Genomic DNA, 20,192 nt, shown 5'->3' with positions numbered 1-20,192 from the left:
TTCCTTTTACACTCAAGCTGTGTAGGGGGATTTAAATTCCGATCCGGAACTCGGAATCGCGCGCCTTGAATGACGGGAGTCGTAGTTTCCGTGACTCCTCCCTAACCGCTTTTCACGCCGATTCTTCCCGACAGTGAAAAACTACAACTCCCAAGAATGCACCACGAGGGCGGCCAGCCGCCCAAGCGCACGCGCCCTGAGGCCGCAGGATTTGAATCGGCGGCGTTGTTATTGACGCCATATTGGGGCCGGCGGCGGGTGGAAGAGTCGTACAGTGGAGAGCGAAGCGGCTGGACGTGTTCGTTGGCGCTCCAGCCGCCACCGACACCTCTCAATCCCGCCGCATCGACCGACGCTCTCTAGCTTCTGACGCTGCTTGGGCGTCTTAGGAGCCGCGTTGCAGCCTCACACCTCACAGGGCTGGTTTCGACTTCTGAAGGAGCCGGTTTCCGCGCAGGAGCGCCTCAGGCGCGGCTCAAAGCCCGAACGGACGGCGGGGGCGGCCGGAGCCTCTCCCGGGGGAGCCGCGCCTGAGGAGGCGGAAGAGCCCCCGCCACGACGCGGCTGGCGTGAGCCGCCGCCACCGCCCCTCCCGCCCTCGCCCCGGCCGGCCCGGGCCACTGCCCCTGCCGCGGAGGCAGCAGCGGCGGCGGCGGCTCTGCTCCCCTTGCCGGCGCTCCGCCACCCGTCTTTCCGCTCTTGAGCCGGTCGGTTAGGCTCTTTTCGGGGCTCCACTCTGCTCCCCTTCCCTCGTCCTCCCCTCCCCGACCCCACACGAGCCTGGCGCCCCGGCCATGGCGTGCGGAGCCACTCTGAAACGGACTCTGGATTTCGACCCTCTGCTGAGCCCGGCGTCCCCGAAGCGGAGGCGATGTGCGCCATTGTCGGCGCCCACCTCGGCCGCCGCCTGCCCGTCGTCGGCCGCCGCGGCCACCGCCGCCTCCTTCTCGGCCGCCGCCGCCTCGCCGCAGAAGTATCTCCGAATGGAGCCATCTCCCTTCGGCGACGTCTCCTCCCGCCTCACCACAGGTGGGACTCGGCCCCGCGGCCACCGTGGGGGGAGGGGGCGAGAGGACGGGGGTGCCCGGGCCGCGGCCGCGTTACTGGGGTACCGGACCGTCCCCGTACTTAGCGGAGCCCTCGGGCGACCACAGTTCTTTTCACAAGCTCCTCCAGCCTTGGAGACACAATGGGAATGGCCGGGAGGGGGTCGGGGTGGGGGTAGGGGCCGTGCCTCGCCGGGTATTGTGGGGAAGAGGAAGGTCCTTTTCTTTGCGCCGAGGGACCAGAATTGAGCGTTTCCGTAGTCTGGAGAGCCCAAGCGGAAATGATCAGAGGGGGTGCTACACGGAAATCTAGGCAAGCGAAGGGTCACGCGTTTCACCCGACTCTCGGTGGCTGTCTCCCCGGCATCGATTGGTTGCACCTATCAAGTCTTGGACTGGGTGGTTGGAGGCGAAGCGGCAGTCCCTCCTCCCTTTCAGACATGGCTGATTTTAGTACGGAGGGGGTGGGGAGGGATGTCACTAGGGCGAGATCTAGGCCTGTCATTAATCACCCACAAGAACGCCACTTGGGCCGAGTCAAGACCTGTTTCCCTAGCAGGGTCAACAACAAAGAAACTGCTCTTCCCGAGTGCCGTAATCTGATCGCACTATACGTCTAGACCTTGAGAAACTCGAACTTTTAATGAAAAGCGAATTGTATTGAAAATCGGGGCTGAGTAGTTGCTTTTAGTTGGAAGTGCTTTATTTCTGCCCGATAAAGTCTGTTGGGAGAAAAAGCCCAGGCCTTGGGAATAATAAATCAACCCAAGATTCCAAGGGACTTCAGACTATTTTTGCTTTTCATCTTGAGACATTTCCTGAAAGTGACACTGGGGAACTACCTTTTGGCTGCTTTGTACTGCATGTGTGTGTCCATTTTTTTCTGTACTTTGAAAATCCTTGTGTGCTACTGGCACAGTCTTAAGATAGTTTTTTTGTGGACTGGTAGTGTAAATGTTTCCTTTGTGTGTGTAGCAGGCAACGGTTTCGTGTGTGTGAGCCTTTGGTAATAACATGATCTGTAGACAAAGCTTTTTTATAATTTGATTTACATGTTTCTTTATCATCAGCTTAAAAAAAAATCTGTGGGCAGTATTTACCTGCATTTGGTAACTTCCATTTGGAATTGACTTAGTTTTGTTTTCAGGTCAGATTTTTAAAATATCCTTCACCCAGTATATGGGGAGGACCTCAAATGCCTAGGCTACCATTTTTTGCTGTTGAAACAATGTCAAGAATGAGCTCCTGGTGGTTAACATTATTTTTAGAGTTTGTCTTTTTAGTGAAATGCTGTCATTGAAAGTTGAAGTGATACTGTGGAGTCTGTACCTCATAAGGCCACTTAAAAATAGCTCTAGCTAACCAGCAATAAATTTCATGGGGGGGGGGGCTGTGAATTAATACATTGTTAGGTTTGGGAGTTAAAGTATATCTAAATGCTATAATAGTCTTGAGCATATAAGGTAAGTCAGCTAGGGGCTATATTTGTTCTCACTTTAAATGGAATTAATTCAGAAAGAATTGTGATCCTTTGCAAATTTGTCATTTCATTGATATATTTGAAGCACTGGCTAATGCAGTTGGCTGCACATTATGTTACATTTCAGTTAAGTGGACTGTGTAATAGTAAAATGACTGGAATTTTTGGAATCGTTTAAGCCTGCTGATTCAAATTCACATTTTCCAAAATATTGTTGTGTTTTGTTTTTCAAGGGGTTTTTGACATCTACTCCAAGTTTGATCATATCCTGAACTCTAAAACCACACCCTGATATTTATTTAGTCTGTGAAAATCTTTCCAACTAGAGAAAAGCAGTTAAAATTGCATAAGTTTTGAATTGCTAAAATTTACGTTTTTAACTATGATTTTGAATGACACTTTAGATGTAATTGAATTTAGCCTTGTGTTTACATGGCCAGTTTTGGGCATGCTCCTGTAATGGTTTTTGTAATCATGATGTCATAATGGGAGCTGCAGTGTTGTGCAGGTATCAGAGAGCTTCCCAGTTTTCGTGTCATCTAACTTGGAAATAATTTTCCCAAATACCTAATTTTTAGATTCCTATTTTAAAAGTGGTGATTCCTAAACTTTACAAGAGTGAATATCCATATGTCCTTAGCAGAAATAAGTAGCTGGGATTGGGAACGGAAAGCAACTTACCAAATTGAGATTGATTGGGGCTCTATGGAAGCTCTTTGTTTTCACTTCTGTGAGTGAATTCAAATATAATTTAAACAATATACAACTAGACTACTGAAGTGAATTTTTTTTCAGAGCGTTGCACAATTTATCATGATTTTATCATTGTTCTCTGGATATGTATATAGTGTTTTCTGATATGTAGCTGAAGTCATGTTGAGGCTTTACTATTAGTTTCAGGAACTAAGACGTCTGTTTTAAACCCTAGCTTTGTTTTTTGTTTTTGTTCTAGTTATCCCAGGAAGGTTATTCCAAAGTTTGACTTCATGACTATTATTTAAATCAATATTTTTCAAACTAGTGGAACTTAATACCAGGAAAAATGCAAGAGCTGGCAAATAAATTTTATTGGAACACAGCCATGCCCATTCTTTTTTTTTTTTTTAAAGTATTGTCCATGTCCCTTGCAGGCTACAATGGCGGGGTCGAGTAATTTTGACAGAGACTGTATTTTCCCAAAGCTCAGATATTTACTGTCTGGTCCTTTTCAGAAAAAGTTTGCCCAACCCTGGTTAAGGGTGTCAGCCTTGAGGTCTGTAATAATCCCTGGATGTGGAAAAGGAAAAGTGAATGATAGCTGAAGGTGTGTGGGAGGGGAACCACTGGCTGTGGTTGGGAAAATGAATGCCTCTTCTAGCTTCATTAGTACTCATCTTGGCATTAGTTGAAAACAGATTCAGAGTGTTCTATCCTTGTCGATCGGTTTTTGAAACATCTCAGAATATTATCATTTAGCCAAAAGATTATCGTGACATTCCCAAGAACAAAATTATTTTAATAAAACCAAAATAGTATACTTGTCAGTCAAATCCAAGACATTGTTATTCATAATTATGTAGTGAATGAATGAGTGGTTGAGTGAAATGATCCCTCTATGGACTCAACCTATTTGTGAGTTTGCTAGGCACCTTTATATACATTGTTCGACTTGTTACCATTGCTCTAGTCTGCCTTAGGAATTGAGTTGGATGAAGAGTTAAAATTCCTTTGTAAAAACTCATTGTATTTGCTGGAAACTTGCCATCAGGAATGGAAATTGCAGCTTGTGAATGGGGAAGGGTTTACAGGAACTTAGATTGTTTTGTAGACATTGATACATGCCTGCAAATGGAGACACCAGCTGGCTTAAATGAAGTATAAATGGTTCTACACAAACAAATGAGATGTCTGTTGGAGGAGGCAACATTTCATTTCAGATGTCATTTATATTGAGCCAGAAGTGTTTTTAATATTTTGTGGTTATTTAGACAGCTGTTAAGTTGCTTCTAGTTTTTCAGTGGATTTGGCAAACTGTTTTTAATGGTCTTTGTACTTCAGATTTTAAACCTGATATTTTATTTAGGACTGTGTATGTAGCTGCATTTATTTAATAGCTGTATGAATTATGCATTTAATAATCATGTACATTTATAGCCATTAAAAGCAGCATGCAGTTGTATTCATTATTGAGCTATTTTGTTTTGAAAGTAGGAAAATGAAAGCCTATCTTGAGCACAGAAACACATTGGGTAAACATGGCTAGATCAGAGGACAGGGGTGTTAGCTCTTCGGTAGGTGAAAATGCTCCTAGCCACCATGGTTGCCACAGAGACATACACTAAGATGTAAAGGAGAATGATAAATTTATTCCATTTTCTTGAAGGGCTTTATAGGAAAGAATATATTGGGTATTATTCAGCTAGGTCTTTACTATGTGTTTAGATAGACCCAGGAAGACAGTGATAGAAATGCTTTTGTTTTAAAAGGTTGAGAATAAGAGATTCATTGGAAGTGCCCAGTTTTGTGTTATTTTTCCTCTTTGAAAAGAAACCTTTGATTCTCTTTCCATTTAAAGAAGAATGCAATAAAGATAGCATAGGTTAAGTTTGGACCTTTTGGATAGTTGGTTTATGAAACAAGATAATGAATGGTACTGGGGTTGGGTCTTTTCAAGTACTCATAAGTGAATTAACCAGCAATTTACGGTCCTTGCAGTCTTTTTATTAACCCTGTGCTAGTACTATTGACTCACAGAATGTTCTCTATGCATATGTGAAACCACAGTGAATTTCTTGTCTTTGAGAAGACTACCTACAGGGGTGGAATGCTTGGTCAAGCCTATATGAACCATCTGCAGATGGTAAAGAGGTCTTCACAAATGAATCTAGTTTAAGAGATTCATCTTCAATTTTACTGCTGAGCATAAGGATTCTAGAACTCAGCTTACCAATGTTTTACAACTTTCTAAACACCTGAGAAATGTGATGCATCAGTGGCAGTCTTGTAGCAAAGACTGTTAGTTAAAAGGAATGTCCCCTGGATTTTGAGGAGATAGATGGGACTTGTAGAGTTTGAAAATAACCCCAGAGGTATTCTTATCTGCCATCCTTTCCCTCTTAGTTAATGTCTTACCACAAATAAAGTTTTAAAATATTTATTGAATGTATTTGTTGAATTAATCAAGCCTTGGCATCTCCCAAGGTTCTTAGAGACTCGGAAGTTTAAGAAAAAAATACAATTTCATTTCTTCTCCTCCTTCTGTACCACTTTTTCTCTTTAGACTGTTTTGTGACAATAAAGCCACAATATGTGACAACATATATTTTTTAAATTGTGACTCAAAACAAATGAGGAGTAACAAGAAATACAGCATTTATTTAGTTTAAGACTTTGAACAATACTTTTTTGAGGTGCTTGAAGTCTACTCAGTATTCCCTCATCTTTGTGGAGAGTGATGATAAACATGGTTTTGTGCGTTTCAGTATTTGAAATAGCCCATTTACAAGGATTTTACCATTTTCAGAGATTTGCTGGTTCGAAGAATTACATTTTTAAAGATTTTACGTGATTTTTAGGAGAAAATATTTTGTAATGTGAAGTTCTGAGCTTTCATTTCTAAAGGGATTGAATGATTTAAGTTAAAACAAAATTTTTTTTGCATGATGAGAAGATACTGCAGTTATAATTGAGCAGGGAGAGAATGCTTGCAGGTAAATTAAAAATCTAGTGTATGTCAAGTTGTCAGCTTTGATATGTATTTTCAGCCTTTTGATCATAATTTTGCATTATGCCAGATTGTGTAATCTTTGTGATGATAGGTTTTTTTGGGTAGTGGTAGTGGTTTTTATCCTTCCAGCGCTAGAAATACAGCTCAGAATATGCTTTTAGTTTGTCTTGGAGTATAACTTTCTTCCTCCCTTTACAAATCATAAGTCATTAATTTTTATCTGTCACAAATGTCATAGGCAGATCATCCTGAAGTATAAATGCTTTGCAACACTTTGATTTTATTAAAATGTGATCTTATCTTTTATTACTGTGATTTTTTTTCAGTAATACAGCCTTTGAGTTTGACTTAATTTTTAATTTCTACATTCATGTATCTGGATTTTCTCAGCATTATTAAAAAATCTAAATACTTCCTCTAGAAGTCACTTGTTCAGGCTTTTATGAACCTCATTTGAGTTCCAGATTCTATGCTGGTTAGGCAAAGAAAAGACAGTTTGTCCAGGGACTTGACAGAGCTGCCACTGCTGATACTTTTTAAAGCCAGCTAAACTTGAATAAAAATACCATAAACTTTATGCTTTATCAAAATACCTATTTTAATTCTTTGTGGACAGTTGTCCACATTAGCATTATTTTCACCTTTGGCAGCCTAAGCATTGAAATTGGTTTACTTAATTAAGTCACACTTTTTACTATTGAAGCTTATGTAAAGTGTTTTAGTCTGTGGTGTGCATTCTGACTCTGGTTTATTAGCATTTATTTTCATTTCCGTTAATGTTAATTCTTAGAAAACTCCATCTAAAGATCTAACTAAAGGGAGGGAGTTTGGAGGGAGGGACCTGGAGGAGTTGATTTTCTTTCTTTTGTTTCTTTTTTTAAGAAAAAAATAGTATCATTGAACTGATGTAGCAATTAAAGAATAGAATGTGGAGTAGAATTTGAAAGATTGCAGAAAGCCAACTTTTCAGGCATTACTTTCCTTGAACTTTGTCTTTTGTTACAGAAGATTGCCTTGTTCCTAGTGCTGATATATAATTCTCTGGAAGAAAAACTTGTCTAAGCAGTATAATTGCTTAAAAGTGTGTAGGAGGTTTTAGGTGGTTGTGACAGAACAGGGGAACCTGATCCATGGCCCAAGGTGAAGTAGTACATTATCAGAAGCTGGTCTTGTAATCAGTCCTGTATGTGTGGTAATGCCGACCTACCAATTTAGAGTAATTCCTAACTTTGGAAACACCAATAAAAAATTCTGGTTAGTTATAGATACCTGTCCTCAGCAGGGGCAGTTTAGAGACACATGAAGCATCCTTTTTATAAATACCCGGATGTAACATGAAAATTTCTTACAATTATTTTGTTACAGCCAGTGATTGCAAATGCAGGGCTGTAGGTAAATGAGAATTATGCTCCGTTTTGGTCACTACCTTCTTAACAGTCAATAGGGTTTGACATTTTAGTGTATGAAGTATTAATAATATGTAGCAGTGGATCCCTCTATTCTAACTGACATCCTGCTTTTTAAGAATTCGCTCTCCTCCTTGTGGTACATTTTAACTTTAGGTACTCAGCGGAAGATTGGCTAGGTGTACTAATACTCGAGAGGGTAGTAGATGTTAAGAGGTTAGGCCCTGAGATCAGGCTTGGGTTAACCTTCTTCCAGCTGTATGACCTTTCAGAAGATACTGAAGCAAGGCCTCATTTTCCTCATCTGTAAAATTACATACATGATTATGGTAGTATCTGCCTCCTAGGAATGTTGTGAGAATTAAGAGCATTTCCTGTCCCTGAGTGCTGGAGATAGTTACAGTAGGGCAACTTCAAATGGGACTTTTTACATTGTCCAGCAGTCCTTCCATTTTTCCATGTACTTCACAGAAAAAACAGGGGCCATCAAATGGTAGCTTCTTCATTTTTCCCAGTACCAACACTACCAATGGTTGTGCCTTTTTTTTTTTTGTATCATTGAGGAAGATTAAATGAGATAGTGAGGGAAGGATCCCACTTCTCTCCAAAGGAATCTTATCTGATTTTTGTCTCTCAACCAGATCTTTGCTTTTGGCTTTAAATATGGTCAGGCTTCCCATTATAAAGTAAATGAAGCATCCTCATTTTCCTCCAGCAGTCATCCAGAATTCTCCACTTCAAAACCAAATTCAAAGAGCTTTCAGGTAGTCTACTTGCTTCCGTTTCTTTGGCTCTCAACTTACTCCTAGTATATTTGTGTCTCAGACAGCTTTTGTCAAGGCACTGATGACTTCCATGGCACACAGTCAGTCCTCGCCTTGTTTGACAGCATTCACACTGCTGACACTCCCTTCTTTTTGAAATACCTTTTGTATTTTAACCTTCTGCATAGCACTGTTTTCTTCCACTTCTCCAGCTGCTTCTTGTCTTCATCTGGCCATAAATTTAGGAGTTCTTTAGTTCTAGGTTCAGCTCCATTCCTGTTCAGCCTAATAGCTCCGTAAGTGATCATATGCACGCTCCTGACTTCGTACAGGTGACTTTCTAAGTTATATCTTTAGTTCAGACCGTTCCTCTCAGGTCCAGCCATGGGAAGTTTAGACTTTTTATTGTCATACCTTCCCAGAAGGTTTTCTTAGCCCAGAAGTCAGAATTTTCTCAAAATCTGTTGACTTTTAAGTATTCACAACTAAGTTACAAAATAAATGGGATAAACAAAAGATGTCTGTAGGTTTCCAATCAGTGTCTTCTGGCGTGAGAGGTAGTCTTACTTGCTCTTTTTAAAGCGGACAGAATTGAAAAATGCATTTGTCTACTTTCAATCACATAATGAATATAAAATTCATATAAATGAATCAATATATGTATGTTACTGTCATGTAATGAATCTCTTTAAGTAGGTCCAAGTTTAAATTGATGTACAGAATATTTTCCTGCTTGGTGGGGGGGGTGGTATGTCTGTCTCAGGAGACAGAAGTCATCCAGGTGAGAGTGGCAAAATGAATTAGATCATCCTTAATATTTTGGTACTTGTAATAATCTTTGCTGTTACTGCTTTCCTTCTCTTCCCCTCCATTTCTTGGCATGTCCAATAATACATAAACCAACCACTTTTCTTTTTAATTGCCACAATAGATGGGTTATTATTTTAAGCGGGAGATAGAAATTTAAATGCCCATAGTTCAGGCAAGTAATAAAAATGAGTGAAAGAGGTGAGGACTTGTGAATTCCAGTCTTGCTCCTGGCCTGCAGCATCACCTGGAAACTCAATAGAAATGCATAACTCAGGGTCCGTCCCACATAGTCTTCATTTTAACAAAATCCCCAGGTGGTTTGCATGTGCATTAAAGCTTTAGAAGCACTTGAGAACTTAAGCCCAAAAGGTAGCAGCTGCTCTTCAGCTGAATTTTGCCACATAGTCCAGTACCTCTTCACAACAAGCAGTAGCCAAAAATCTGACTTTTAATGTAAAATCACCCAACTTTTAAATGTTGGCCACATTGTTTTAAAAAGAAAGTATTCAGGCCAGACATGTCTTTGGGTTCCATTTACCTCCTAAATCATCAGTTTGCAGCCACTGGTTTCCAGGTCTGCTGTATCTCCATATTTATGTGCATATGTGTGTTTTGGCTGTCCTAATGTGTGTTAGGGTTTGTTCTTTAGCTTGATTGTGCTGCCCTACAGCCCTCCTCAAGGAGTCTGCTCTCTGTCCTTCCAAACCTTACCTTGTTTTGATGGCCCATGGTTAATTGGAATAGAAGCTGAAACTTGCCTTGGCACTGAATGTTTTCTGTAGCTTGCATATTTGGGTTTTGGATTTTGGAGGGTTCAGTTTCCCCTTTCTCTTCACCATTTCTTTTTTTTTGTTCTTATTACTCGGTATTTTTCTAGCTTGTAAGCTATTTGAGAAGACATTTGCAGAGTAAAGAAGTAAACAACAAAAGCAGCATGGTTAACATACATCCCTTTAGAATCTAGTGTAATATAAAAGAGGTATGAAACTTCTTGGATATCTGGGAGGAGCTACCTGCTGATTGAGCATTGTTGGACTTCTTGCATTAGTGACTCCCATTGTGCAGTTAATTTGTAATTTATACTTCGACCTGAAGGATTTTAATAAATTGAGCCATTTATTTCAAGTAAGTAATCATTGGCTACTATAGTTCCAGTTAAATAATAGAATTTGACCTGTAGTAATTATAGTTATTTCTCCTCTTGTAGGAGATAAATGAATGCCTCTTATACAGTAAAATATTATGTAATGTAAATTTAGAATCTCAGGCAGTTGCTTTTAAAGTACTGTAGCCAGTATCCTAGTGTTTATATAATTGTGTATAGCTATATTATGCTTACTAGGATTCATGGTAATCCAAATAGAAGTTAAAACCGTAGATACAATTTAACAATCTTGTGTTAAAAATGTGGTTCCAGGTTCCTTTGACATAGCAATAATTTTGAAGTAAATTTAAAATGGCATCAGCTCATTCTTTTTAGTTAGATAGCTCTTGGCTGGATAAGAACATTGTCCTTAAGGTTCCCTCAAGGATCCATAAGAACTGTTTTAGTTTCTCATCAGATGATCTGGGAGAATAGCTGAATTACAAAGATGGGCCTCCATAGCAACTCTGAATTCTGTGTGTTTTAATTTATAAAGTAGACATGGCAATGTCTGTAGTTCTGAGCTCTAGATTTGCTCTGTTATTTTATTTGGAACAGTTTCCGTTTTAGGTCTTAATGGCTATTGCAGGTTTTCTGTACTTAATTGTGTACAGATTTTTCATTTTATTTGTGTTACTCCCTAGCACTGACAGGCTTTCAAGATTTATTTCATTTTTAATCCCATTGTTTGAGTTAAATCTGTTTGGATGAACTTTTACCTTGTTTTCAAAGGTGCTCCATAGAGAAATTAGCATATTAGGTGATAATAAAGGGATTTTACACACCTGAACTTAAAACTGTTAATGAAGCCTTACTGTTTGATCTAGTAATTATGTCAGTAGGAAAACAGGAAGTCCATACAAGTCTGGAGCAAAAGTTTAGTTTCACATATCACCAAGTTTTAGACATCTTATGGTTATGGACTCTACTCTAGAGAGGTACTTGACAACCCCTCACCCCCACCCCCCATTTTGTGGTTCTCCTTTAAACACGTTTCTGGTTGCTTTTAATTCCATTTTCCCTTTGCTCTCAGTCCCATCTTGATGCTGTTTCTCTTACCATTATCAACTCAGTTGTTTTTTTTTTAAATCCCATCTACTTTCCTGTTTATATTGTTGACCTTGTTCATTGTGACCAGGGTTTTCCAAGTAATCATTGGCAACAAAGATGAGTAAACAGGCTTTATTGCCTCAGGCCAGGCCTTTCTTTTCTCTTCACTTTTACCTAGGTTTTTTTGTTTATATATATTTTTTAATATTCCAAAGGAATAAGTGCAGGCTCACTGACAATCTGCCTATTAAGGAGGAGAATTTTATTAGCATTCTCAGTGGTATTTACTAGATTTGAGAATGCAAATGCCATTAGTCATAATTTGCTAATTCTGACTTTCACTTAACCTAGTACAGTGCAAGAAACTCTTACAAGTATTTTACAGTTAACCTTTGAACAGTGTGGGCTTGAACTGACAGGTCAATAGTAAACACTATAGTACTACACCATCTAAAGGTGGTTAAATCCAAGGATGTGGAACCCCGCCGCAAGTGGAGGAACCGTACTCTTGGATACAGGGGCCAACTACAAGGTAATGTGGATTTTCAACTGCGGAAGAGTCTGCACCCCACATCCGCATGTTGTTCAGGGATTGACCGTGTAGTACAAGGGTGATGTAGTTTTAAGGATTTTGAAAAGGGATATACCACAGCCATTTGTAGTGTAGATTGTCATGAAAATAACTCCATATTCTGCTCTTAAGTGATTTGCTGCAAATTTAATCTTTGCTTCATAAGCCAAATATGAAGTCTGCATGATTAAAACTGATGTTAGTGAAGCTTTATTTGACTTTCTTTAATGGACCAGTAAATTTTTTTGGCAACACAATGTCAGAAGTTACATGTACTTGGAATAAAATGTCACATTCTAGCTTGATAAGAGATGGCTAGATTTAAGTAGTTTAAGACTAAGTAGACATAGGTACTATAGGTACTTTATTGATGTATGGAAGGCCTTTAATCCAGCTGGCATGGAAGCAACTAAAGTTGGCCAAATATGTAGGTTGAGCTTAAAATGTGAATTGTGGAATATTGAATCTGGGGAGATTTCTTGGTTATTAGCTTCAAAACTGCATATACCTCTGAACCAAGATAACATGAACTAGAAGCTTGTAGTTAGCTTTTTGCTACTTTGAGCGTTGAGGGTTTTGGTCAAGTTAAATTTGGACCATTCACTTCATAACGTTCTTGATCACGTTACCAGTATTAGAGCATCTGAGGGCACAGTGAGGCTTAGATGACATAGTTGTATCATAACAGATATAAAAAGCAGTGCAGTAGCATTTGAAATTCTTCAGCTCTAACTGACAATGTCAAGTGTTGGCAAAGATGTGGAGAAAAGCTGGAACTCATACATTGCTGGTGGGAATGCAAAATGTACAGTTACTCTGGAAAATGGTTTGGCAGTTGCCTACGAAGTAAAACTATGCACTTACCATATAATCAGGCCATCCAGTCCCACTCCTAGGTATTTACTCAAGAGAAATGAAAATTTGTCCACCTAGAGACTTGAATATTCATAATAGCCCCCAATTGGAAACAATCCAAATGTCTGCTAAAAGGAGAATGGATAAGTTGTGATGTATACACAATGGAATACTAATTAATAAAAAGGAATTACTGGTTCATGCAACATTATGTATGAATCTCAAAAGCATTTTGCTGAGTGAAAGAAGGCAAACATCTACTCTTTTAGAAAAGACAAAACTATATAATGACAGCAGATAAGTAGCAGTGGTGTTGGTAAAAGTGGTGAATAGGAATATGAGAGAACTTTCATGGGGTGATAAAGTTCATTATTGTGGTTGTGGTGGTTCCAGGACTATGTATGCACTTCTCAGAACTCATCAAACTACATTTTAATTGGTGAATTCATTTGTAAGTTATGCCTTACAGTTCCTTTGCTTGTAATGATGTCTCAAATATTAGATGGTATGGCGATTTTATATATTATGTTAATCCTAGGCTAGATCTTTTTTTTTTTCAGTACGCGGGCCTCTCATTGTTGTGGCCTCTCCGTCGTGGAGCACAGGCTCCGGACGCGCAGGCTCAGTGGCCATGGCTCACGGGCCCAGCTGCTCCGCGGCATGTGGGATCTTCCGGGACTGGGGCACGAACCCGCGACCCCTGCATTGGCAGGCGGACTCTCAACCACTGCGCCACCAGGGAAGCCCCCTAGGAGATCTTGTTTGAGACTTTCAGATGAACAAATTGAGTCTGTTACAACTATTATTTTGGTACATCTTAGTTGTACTTTGGTTGATTTTTGTGAAGCAAAAGGAAGAATAATCTGAGGACAGCTGTGTGGTGATCAAAGAATAAGACACAAAAGAGGTTAAGGTTAAGTTACTTTGTGCTAATATATTTGAAGTCTTTGGTTGTGAATAAACTTTAGGATGCTTTGAATGACACTTTTCATCAGGATGATGGTAGCTTTGAACATAAAATGATAAATGAGTGAAGTGCTATGAGATCGAAACATCTTTACTTTAGAAACCTTTTAGAATATCGCTACTGAAAGAGTTGTTATTTAAGAAAAATGAGGATATGTGTGCCTGACCTGGTTGGTATAGGATGTTGCACTAATTTTATTGGTCACCTCTGAATCTTAGGAAGCCTATTTTCTGTCAAGGTGCTTAACTGTTCAATAGACAGCCATTTTATTTCACACTGGTAACTTCATTTTTAAATTATAAACAATTTCACATAAATGGAAAAGGAGTGAACATGACCATGTTTAATATAAACAAATGTTAACATTCTGAAAAATATTAAATACAGACATTGACACAACCAACCTGAGGTTAGTTATTCCAATGTGTGAGTTCGCATTCGTGTATATGTAAAACGGATTTGTTTACACACATTTACATAAATGGAATCTTCACTGGATATATCTTTTGCAGCTTTTTATTTTTTAATTGATTTCTAATTATCAATACAATAATGAAACTGGCAGAATCTAAATGCTTATGGGACTGATTGATGTCCCCTCAGTCTATCTCAAAAGCCCTAAAAGTTCTTACTGGGAAATGAAGTGAAAAGAGAGATGAGAAGTATATACCTAAAAAAATTTTAAAGAAAACCTCTAGTATTAAATTTTTTAAAAAGGGTTGTTTTTATCTTATATAAATCTTTAGCCTTCAATTGAGTTTCAGTTCATTTTGAAATTGCATCATTGCAGAATTGTTAAAATTATACTCCATTATATTTATGAAACATTTTATTGCCTGTTATTTTTGATTGGGATTAATAAACTTCTTGGGATGTAGTTTTCATGTGGATAACCGATTAATTTAGGAACTGTGGTGGTGGTGAGAAAGTCTGTTTGGAGGGGAGTGGAAACCTCAGGGAGGGATTTTCTGGAGAGGCTAAATGGTTACTATTTTGAATTAGAAATCTTATAAAATGTATCATACTGGCCTAAAGGATATGTTCCTTATACTTTTTTTTTTTTTTTTTTTTTTTGCGGGATGCAGGCCTCTCACTGTTGTGGCCTCTCCCGTTGCGGAGCACAGGCTCCGGACGCGCAGGCTCAGCGGCCATGGCTCACGGGCCCAGCCGCTCTGCGGCATGTGGGATCTTCCCGGACCGGGGCACGAACCCGTGTCCCCTGCATTGGCAGGCGATTCTCAATCACTGCGCCACCAGGGAAGCCCTCCTTATACTTTTTTACTCCTGGTTTGGTTGAAGATAATGGCACTGTGGTGTAGTGGTTCTTAATTGAGCATCTGTTATGTACCAATCACTTTACATGGGTTTTTACCCCAAAGATTCAGAACAGTACTTTGCTGCTAATGCTGTAATATTCATCAATTCTGTTAAGCTTAATATTAATGGCTATGGCCATTTAATGTGTGATGACTTTATTTCACATCTACTCTCATTTTTGCTGACCTGCTACTGTCACTTCTCACTGGTATGTGCCTGTATTTACATAGTCCTCCCTGCTTCTAATTATTTATGATCTTAGAAAAGCTTGTGAGTTTAATAATTATGTGTGTAGTGAATAAATGACCTTTGAGTTTGGTACTCTTCAGAATCTGAGTTAAATACGTGTTTCAGTTCACAGACTCTCTAATCTTTACGTTGAATGAAAAACTTATCTTTTACTAGTCAGTGCTGAGAAAGAATGGTATTGTAGAATAGCTGGATTCCAGGTGGTGTGTGTGCTATTTCTGAATGAGTGTCCCCATTATGCTGAAACTAATTCGTCTGAGAACATAAGTTTTCTCGATATTATTTGAAGAGAATATTTTTGGTAGAACCCAACCTATCTTTTTTTAACTTGAAAGTTTATATCTTGCCAAATTTTGACTTTTTTTCTTTTAGAACAAATTCTGTACAACATAAAACAAGAGTATAAGCGCATGCAGAAGAGAAGACATTTAGAAACTAGTTTCCAACAGACAGATCCATGTTGTACTTCTGATGCACAGCCACAGGCATTTCTCCTCAGCGGACCAGCTTCACCAGGTAATAACAGACTTACTAAGTAACATTTCCTTTCACTTATTATAGGAAAAAGTAATACAAGTTGCCTTCGGTCATCAAGCTCCTGTTTCTCCCCTTGATTAAAAAAAAAAACCATACGAATAATTCATGATCTCTTAAAAATATGGTACAAAAATAAGTAATAGCCACCTGGATTCTCATGACTCAAAGACAACCACCTGTATATAATACCTCCTAAGTGGACTTCCCCATAAATGCTATGATTTGTAGCCTCCATTAAAAAAAAAAAAAAAAAGATGAAGCCACATGTTTCTCTATTAGGTATACATGTACCTTGCCATGGCTGAATACAATGCCATTTTATGGATTTCCCATAATTATTTAATAATGATAGATAAGACTCAGAATTTCTGCTATTACAGTATTTACAAAAATGTCCCTGAACATATACCCTCACATACTTGTGTTTCAGGATAGATTACCTCAAGGTTGATAATTTTGATCCTGTATCAGTTTTTTCCCTGCCTCTTGTTAGAGAGAATAGTTTGCAAATACACTTTTTAAAATTTAAGGTGTAAAACTCAGGGCTGTTTGAAGTGAAGTTAAAGTTAAACTTCTTACTAAAGAAGAGCCATCAAAAATGGTTCTTACTGGGCTTCCCTGGTGGCGCAGTGGTTGAGAGTCCACCTGCCGATGCAGGGGACACGGGTTCGTGCCCCGGTCTGGGAAGATCCCACATGCCGCGGAGCGGCTGGGCCCGTGAGCCATGGCCGCTGAGCCTGAGCGTCCGGAGCCTGTGCTCCACAACGGGAGAGGCCACAACAGTGAGGCCCGCATACCACACACACACAAAAAAAAATGGTTCTTACTTTAGTAAAATTCTCAGCAAAAATAGTTTTTTGTGTGACAGTAGTTGCCTGCTTGCCTTGCCTTCCCCTTCCCTCCCAGCAGGGATAGGAAAACCAGGCAGAATAAGAAAACATTCACAGGCTATAAAACAGTCAAATAAAATTGGATTAGGAAACATGAAATTGTTCAGAACTAAATTCTGCAGTATTCCTGCCAATGTGGGGGGCCAGGTATAAGTGGGTGAAACTTGGTAAGGGGAGGTGAGGGTAGAGAAGAGACTCTACCCTCAATGGGCACCAAGCTCATCATAATTCATCACTTCTTACAAGATCAGTGAACTGGCAGTCTCAACTAACAAAGCTGTGAATTTGAAAGTAAATAAAGATAGAGCCTTACTGTTTAGTAGCTGTGGACTGAAGCTGGTATAGTTTTATTCTTGTATACCAGAATATTAGGATTCTGGTATTCTGTTACAGCTTGTTGGTAGAGATAGCACAAACAAACATACTTTTTTTTTTTTTTTTTGACATACTCGTCCAGCCATGCAAGTTTGCAAGGAGCAAGTGAAAAGAGGAACTGGGGCAGATAAACAGGACAAACAGTTGATAGCAAATGTATATATTTGTGTGTGTGTAGAATACTTGCAGCAGTGTTACTGTGGATGACTATCATAATCCTGAGTTTGCAAAGATTAATTTCAGATGTTCTTTTCAAGAAAAGAGGAATGTTTTTGGAAAATCAGAGTGCCTTAAGTAATACTTTTAAGAGGAATGCATTCTGAAGAAATCTGCTACTATCTAAGTGGCTGCTACATTAATCTTTAAGGATGCTGAACCGTAAAATTTAATGTTGAATATTAGGGATATATTCTCAGTATTTCTTTTTATAAAGTCTCTCCTAGCTAATATCATTAATTTAAAAACAAAAAATTAAGTTTTGTATCTTGTCACATTGTCTCCACTCACCTTCACACTTTTTTCCCCTTATATTTGATGGCATACATCTTGCTGTGTTCTTCCAAAGCTATAAGCTGATAGTATTAAACCTGTTTTAAGACTAGGGAGATGCTGTGCTAAAAACTGATAGAAAAATGCTTTTATTGATATATGAGCATTGAAAATATCCAAGTGAAACCTCCTCAGTTAGATGATGCTTTCTGTGATGGCTCTAAATCTGGTGCGTTTTTTGTTGTTGTTCATGTTGTACATAGGGACTCCATCAGCAGCCTCCTCACCATTAAAAAAAGAGCAGCCCTTATTCACTCTACGGCAGGTTGGGATGATCTGTGAACGTTTATTGAAAGAGCGTGAAGAGAAAGTTCGAGAAGAGTATGAAGAAATATTGAACACAAAACTTGCAGGTATGAGATGAGTTTTAGAGTCTCCCAGAAACTCATCCTAAGAAATGCATTCTTTCCCACATACACTTCACAGCAGTTGAATTACCCTTTCTATACACTGGTACAGGGTATTTTCTAAGAACCAGAGAATTTCAATTCAAGAAAGGAAGTGAACTTTCCTATATAGCTCATGGTCCTCCTTAGTGACCTTAAGAAATAGTATGTTAGTCATGTATGTAGATCAGCAGCAGTATTAGGGAACTAGATTTTTCTTTTGGTATACCCTGTGCTTTGGCTGTTTACTTAGCTCAATTTGGTTGTGGGGTTTTTGACTTTGTATTTTTCCTGATAATTTAGCCATCACTTCTGGACACTTGAAGTAATCTAACTGGCACTGTGTACCTAATTTTAGAGTATCAAGCTGCTGTGGTCTTCTTTAAATTATCCAAAAAAAATTTTTTTCCCATAAAATTTGGTAATTTAAGTGTAGTAAATATATTATGTATGGTCACGGCTCACGGGCCCAGCCGCTCCACGGCACGTGGGACTTTCCTGGACCGGGACACAAACCCGCGTCCCCTGCATCGGCAGGCGGACTCTAAACCACTGTGCCACCAGGGAAGGCTTCCCCCTGGATTTTTAAGCCACAGATTTTTACTGGATATTGATATTGTAAACTTGATTAAGGAGTTAAATCAGTCAAGGTGCTAACACAGGTGAGAGAATTTGCTTAGTTATAGAACATCTTTTCCTGTGGCGCCTGATTAGGTTACAGGTGGATGTATCATATATATATACATATATCATATATTTTGCTACTCTTTTGTTGTCATGTTTCCCCTCATTGCAGTAAGTTGACATTCGTAGACCACTTATAATAACTTTCAGAGGAGAAATATGTTATTTCAAGCCCTTTAAATTTAATAGGTTAATAAGCCCCACCCAGCCTATACAGGAGGTTGTGTGATTTGAACAAATGTAAGTTTCCTAAGCTCCATGCTCTTTCCATTTCATAAGCTTTTATTACTGAGGTTTTTTTGTCTGATTAAGTGCCAGCTTAGAATTGTCTCACTATATATATTGGACTTTTCACTTTGTGTGGCTCTAATATATTAGAGAAAAGGGCATTTTTGCAAATCATGTAATTGATGTTTATCTTTATTTATAGAACAATATGATGCATTTGTGAAGTTTACGCATGATCAAATAATGCGACGATATGGAGAACAGCCTGCTAGTTGTAAGTATTTCATCTTTAAACCAAAAACAAGACAGTCTTTTACGGAGAAGACTTTTGTTATAATTATAGTTTATTATAATTATCTTCATACCCAAGAAGAATTTAACAGAAAATCATGGAAAGTTTGGAGGGAAATAGGCAGCAAAACCTTATTAAGGCTTACTTTTGGTTACTTAAATACCTAGGGGCAAATATATTCGGGATGAAGATTTGGCATGTGTTTAAATTTTGACCTGAACTTAGCCCTAATTTTCCTTTTTTCTCCCTTTAGATGTTTCATGAATCATGTTTTCTGCATTTGTGGGCTGCCTTGTTCCTTGTTGAGTTATTGTAAGAGGTCCCAGTTACGACATGCAGCAATGCCAGTACCCTCTGTGAATACAGGTTGTTTCAAGCTTTCGTCAGTGGCAACCACTCCTAGGCAGCAACCGGTTTTGGAAATTTCCTTGATGTCAGTACCACTCGGATGTGGACCTTTGCTACCTGTATTAATGCCAGTGGCCTCATTTGCTGTATCATTACAATTTGGCTTCTTATATTAATGTTTGGAAAGGATTAAAGCTGGTATTCTAAGAACATGCCCTTCACTGGTTGTGTAAATAAAACTGTAGAATGACAATTCAGATGAAGTTAGTGTGATTTTAATTGTGCACTACAACCAAGCTGTAACCAGTTATTAATAATGTAGAGTGTAATCCCAGGACATTATTAAGCAAATAGCCTTCAGTGCTTCCTGTGAAATAGTGAAGGAGGAGGGCATTTCTGTACTCCAGGACTTCTTGGGGTTTCAGAATGGGTTTATATGATTTCCCCCTACCCTTTTTTGGTAGTTTTTATTTATTCTATCAGTCTTTTTAACAAATGTTTATTGCTGCATTTTTTTCCCAGTGTATCATTGTTTTAC

General features: G+C 39.0%; 1 protein-coding gene across 1 annotated transcript; it reads left to right on the top strand.

Annotated features, from left to right (window-relative positions):
- Window positions 1-519: 519 nt before the first annotated feature.
- AKIRIN2 (akirin 2) lies at window positions 520-19,911 on the top strand. The gene is made up of 5 exons (XM_059083155.2): window positions 520-1,029; window positions 15,738-15,881; window positions 17,920-18,069; window positions 19,217-19,288; window positions 19,560-19,911. The coding sequence occupies exons 1-5, from the start codon at window positions 795-797 to the stop codon at window positions 19,568-19,570; spliced, it is 612 nt and encodes a 203-aa protein (XP_058939138.1). The 5' UTR covers window positions 520-794; the 3' UTR covers window positions 19,571-19,911.
- Window positions 19,912-20,192: the final 281 nt, after the last annotated feature.

Source organism: Kogia breviceps, chromosome 13, assembly GCF_026419965.1.
Source record: "Kogia breviceps isolate mKogBre1 chromosome 13, mKogBre1 haplotype 1, whole genome shotgun sequence".
Classification (NCBI taxonomy): domain Eukaryota; kingdom Metazoa; phylum Chordata; class Mammalia; order Artiodactyla; family Physeteridae; genus Kogia; species Kogia breviceps.
Note: the sequence above shows the minus strand (reverse complement) of the source record. Positions and strands in the feature narration are given on the sequence as shown.

Bases quoted from the DNA above. Each gene is read 5' to 3' on its own strand.
- AKIRIN2 (XM_059083155.2), top strand. From the start codon at position 795: ATGGCGTGCGGAGCCACTCTGAAACGGACTCTGGATTTCGACCCTCTG. The intron at 1,030-15,737 runs GTGGGACTCGGC...TTTTTCTTTTAG, and splicing joins CTCCTCCCGCCTCACCACAG to AACAAATTCTGTACAACATA. The intron at 18,070-19,216 runs GTATGAGATGAG...CTTTATTTATAG, and splicing joins ATTGAACACAAAACTTGCAG to AACAATATGATGCATTTGTG.